This window comes from Austrofundulus limnaeus, unplaced genomic scaffold (genome assembly GCF_001266775.1).
Source record: "Austrofundulus limnaeus strain Quisiro unplaced genomic scaffold, Austrofundulus_limnaeus-1.0 Scaffold192, whole genome shotgun sequence".
NCBI lineage: Eukaryota > Metazoa > Chordata > Actinopteri > Cyprinodontiformes > Rivulidae > Austrofundulus > Austrofundulus limnaeus.
Genome location: NW_013952594.1, coordinates 96,577 through 100,207, shown reverse-complemented (window position 1 = coordinate 100,207; position 3,631 = coordinate 96,577). Strand labels below are relative to the sequence as shown.

At 38.7% G+C, this 3,631-nt stretch overlaps 2 protein-coding genes across 2 annotated transcripts in view; both read left to right on the top strand.

The window, feature by feature from the left end:
* The window catches only part of camlg (calcium modulating ligand), a gene marked incomplete at its 5' end in the record, with an annotated part of 6,725 nt that extends 4,617 nt beyond the window's left edge, over window positions 1-2,108 (top strand). The window contains 1 exon segment of the mRNA XM_014018403.1: window positions 854-2,108. Within this exon segment, the coding sequence (XP_013873857.1) occupies window positions 854-1,045 (192 nt within the window).
* A 799-nt stretch (window positions 2,109-2,907) lies between these two features.
* ddx46 (DEAD (Asp-Glu-Ala-Asp) box polypeptide 46) overlaps window positions 2,908-3,631 on the top strand; it is a 16,984-nt gene continuing 16,260 nt past the window's right edge. Inside the window, exons 1-2 of the mRNA XM_014018401.1 lie at window positions 2,908-3,051; window positions 3,234-3,398. Coding sequence (XP_013873855.1) covers window positions 3,035-3,051; window positions 3,234-3,398 — 182 coding nt within the window. The 5' untranslated portion in view covers window positions 2,908-3,034. The remainder of the gene's footprint in view (window positions 3,052-3,233; window positions 3,399-3,631) is intronic.

Below are 3,631 nucleotides of genomic sequence, written 5' to 3'. Positions count from 1 at the left end.
CCTTTATCTTTTCTCATTTTTTTCACATTTAATGAAGAATGTAGGTCCTTTGCTCCCAGTGTACGCCGAAGAGTCTGGTTAAAGGCATTTATGATCCCTTTGAAGAGGAACCAACAGACAGTCCTGTGCTTATGGGGGATGGAAGCAACAGAACTTGTGGGGTTCAGAACAGGAATGTGGCAATTCTTATCTATTAACAGTAAGGCGTCAGGACGTCTGGTGGGGGTTTGTGTAAGAGATGTTAATTCGAGCCACAAAGGCAGTTCCATGCAAAAAATTCTTTAGAAATAGTCTGAAGTCAAAGTGGGGGTTTTCTTCCTTTTTTTGAGCCGTTGTAATAGGAACAAGTGAAATCTAATCAGAAATGATGATTTATATGCAGGAAAATGCTACAGCGCCTCCTGGTGGACTATGTGTAAAATGCCAGAATTCATACGATGCTGCTACAGCTGATATATATTTGTTGTCAAAATACCTTTTAGTACATATGTTGTTAAAATAAAATGAACAGTCCAATGATCATTTTACTGATATGTATAAAGACTGCAAAGACTGAAAAATCTTGAAGTCTGTATGAAATTGGAGGTAGTTTGAGGATTCAATTTTTATGCTTTTTAAGCTAAAAAAAAGGGGGGTCGTATTATACATGAGATCGTATTATACACGAATAAATACGGTAGTCACTTTTACAGATATTGAGCTACAATTAGCTGTGGTAGTAGCTGAGAATCATTCAAAGCTAATAATCTGGGCGTGGCAGTGGTTGATAATGCATTCCTTCATTTATGTTCTTTTAACTGAATCAGCCTGTAAAGACTTGGTGTTTTTCTTGATGTAACGTGTCAAACCTCAGGTAGAGAAGAAGACCAAAACCACTGTGCTGACCGCTGCCCTGCTGCTGTCCGGCATCCCCGCTGAGGTCATCAACCGCTCTATGGACACCTACAGGAGGATGGGGGACGTCTTCTCCGACCTCTGCGTCTACTTCTTCACCTTCATCATCTCTCACGAGGTCTTGTTGCTGATCGGCTCAGAGACGCCCTGACGACGCCCCACACGGCCTCTTCTTGTTGTTCCCCATCATCCCAACAAGGCATGCTCGTTTGCACCCTCTGGTGTTTTAGTTCCTGTTGTTTACCTGGAAACAAATCTGCTGCTAACCGATCGAGGCCACATGTCATCTGAACTTCCTGTTCTTCAGGATTTAGACACTAAGATACAAGAGTCCGTTGTTTATTACAGACCAACGTGTTTAAGCTAACTATGTTKAAGAACAAAACTTGGCTGCCCTGATTTCCTAACAATCTGCAATCAACACACAGTCAGCCTATAATTGGATTGTGTTATGTTTCRGTTTTATTTGTAAGATTCGCGTTGGACATGAAGTTCCAGAAGCAGAGCAGCAAACGTGCATCGTGTTTTTCAGTCACTTAAACTTATAGATAACGTGATCGTTGGATAAGTGACGTTCTTTTTGATGCATTAAGAGTCGGAGCTTCAAGTGAGCTCCAGAGTTTTCAGTAGTCTTTGTTTTAGGTGTTAAAGAAGGTGAAACAAYGACAAAAACAGTTTTTGAATGTAAGCTTGTCGGTTGTTTCTATTAAGCTTAAACACATTTCGGAATAAGACGGATCATCTGCAGTCAGGCGGGTCGATATAAACTGTGTTTGTGAATCGTTTGTGTTTGTGGCAGAAGCATTTATTCCTATAGTATGTAAAAAAAGGTTTTTGTTTTCGCCTGTGAACTCAGAAGTTGCATTTTTTTCATACATGATGGAAAAGTTACTGGTTTGATGTTTGTGTGTTTGTTTCTAGTGACGTGTCGCTTTGCTCGAGCTTTTTTTTTTTTTCGAAACTTTTCAACGGTTCTGTCTTGTCCTTGTTTTATATTTTAATTTAATGTAAATTAACTTATTGGTGGAATTTCTTCCCAAGTAAAGGCTTAAATGTGATTTGTCCTGCTTGTCTAATCTATTTGATATGTTTTGATAAATTTTCTTGAAAAAATGTTTTTAATGGCTCTTATAGTATTCCTGAGATCATTTTGATGTTAACAGTCTTTGCTTTAAACTAGACAGTTAATACCAAATAAATACCTCTGAGTGACAGTTTCTGTTTTTTTTCCTTTGAATTGAAAAAAGAAGTGATGTTCTAAGAAAGTAAAACAGTTGAGGCTAATGTTTTAAGCGAATACACATTATTATGAGTCGGCAGTAGTAATAAGTGGCACTCAATCTGATGTAAATCATTTTTTTTCTACAATTTTAACACAACAATAGATCGTTAGTTATATCTATGTGTCAGCTGGGTGAGGCCGCCATATTAAATAGGAATGACTCCAAACGTTACATCCAATTATTTCTAAAAATCAAAATCCATTTGATAGTTGTGCAAACATTAATAGCAGCATTTTAAAAATAGTGTAAAATGTTAATAGTCAGGATTTATGACTCATGCTGCCACACCAAATTTTAGGATAAGTATCTGTAAAAATCACCAAAATTACAGCCATATTTGTACTTTTTAAGGTCACAATATCTAAGGTGGCCATCTTCAGTTAAGTTGACTACAAAAGTTATTCAGCTAATAATTAACCTGTGCAAGTTTCATTCAAAATTGTGCAGTGGATCATGAGACATTTTGCTAACAGACAAACACAAAGAGATTTGGGCAAAGGCATCACCTGTTATTTTCCTCTGTTTTTTTATATCATACTCATGCAAGTTTAAGACTAAACTAAAATTGCATTTAAAGTAATGTAGTTATTTTATCTTTTTAAATTAATTWATTTATTTATTACAAGTCGAGGTTTGGAACAACAGCTACAAAACCTGCAAAATCTTATTTCAAGTTGCGCCTCCGGCCTCCCACCGCGCGGTGGCGCTGTCCTGAAAACAGGTTCACATTGGGACTTTGCCTGCCCGCAGTTTTCGTACGTTCACGGCTCGTGCGACACAAACAAACTGCTGTCATAATTCAGCACTGTCTGTAAGGTAAATTAACATTTTACGAGACCAAACTTCGTGAAGTCATAATGGGACGTGAATCGAGGTATGTCCAAGTTTCCGTAACAATTAAAATGTTTTAGAAGGTTTTTAATGACACTTTGTTTTTGTAATGCTAACGTTAGCATGCTAGCTAAAATAGATGTAGGTTTTCCTCAGTTCTTTAGGGCCTATTCTTTATTTTCCTGTTTGAAACACAGCACACTAGCTCTTTTAATCGATCCACAGACACTACAGGAAGCGTTCGTCGTCTCGGGGCCGGTCGGGAACCCGGTCCAAGAGTCGCTCCCCGGAAAGACGCTCCAAGAAAGACGACCGAGACCGGAGCAGGAGAGACAGGTCGCGGAGCCGAGACCGCCGAAGGTCCCGATCCAGAGATAGAAAAAGAGCCAGGTTTGTGTTTTTCATTCGTCTGTGATGCCAGTGAAGGAGAAACCCGGACACAACAATGCGTCGGGACTTTTTGGGTGTGTGTATCTGCTGATAAAACAACATTTTTTTTGTTCGGGTAAAGATACAGTGGGGAAAATAAGTATTTAGTCAGTCACCAATTGTGCAAGTTCTCCCACTTAAAAAGATGAGAGAGGCCTGTAATTGACATCATAGGTAGATCTCAACTATGAGAG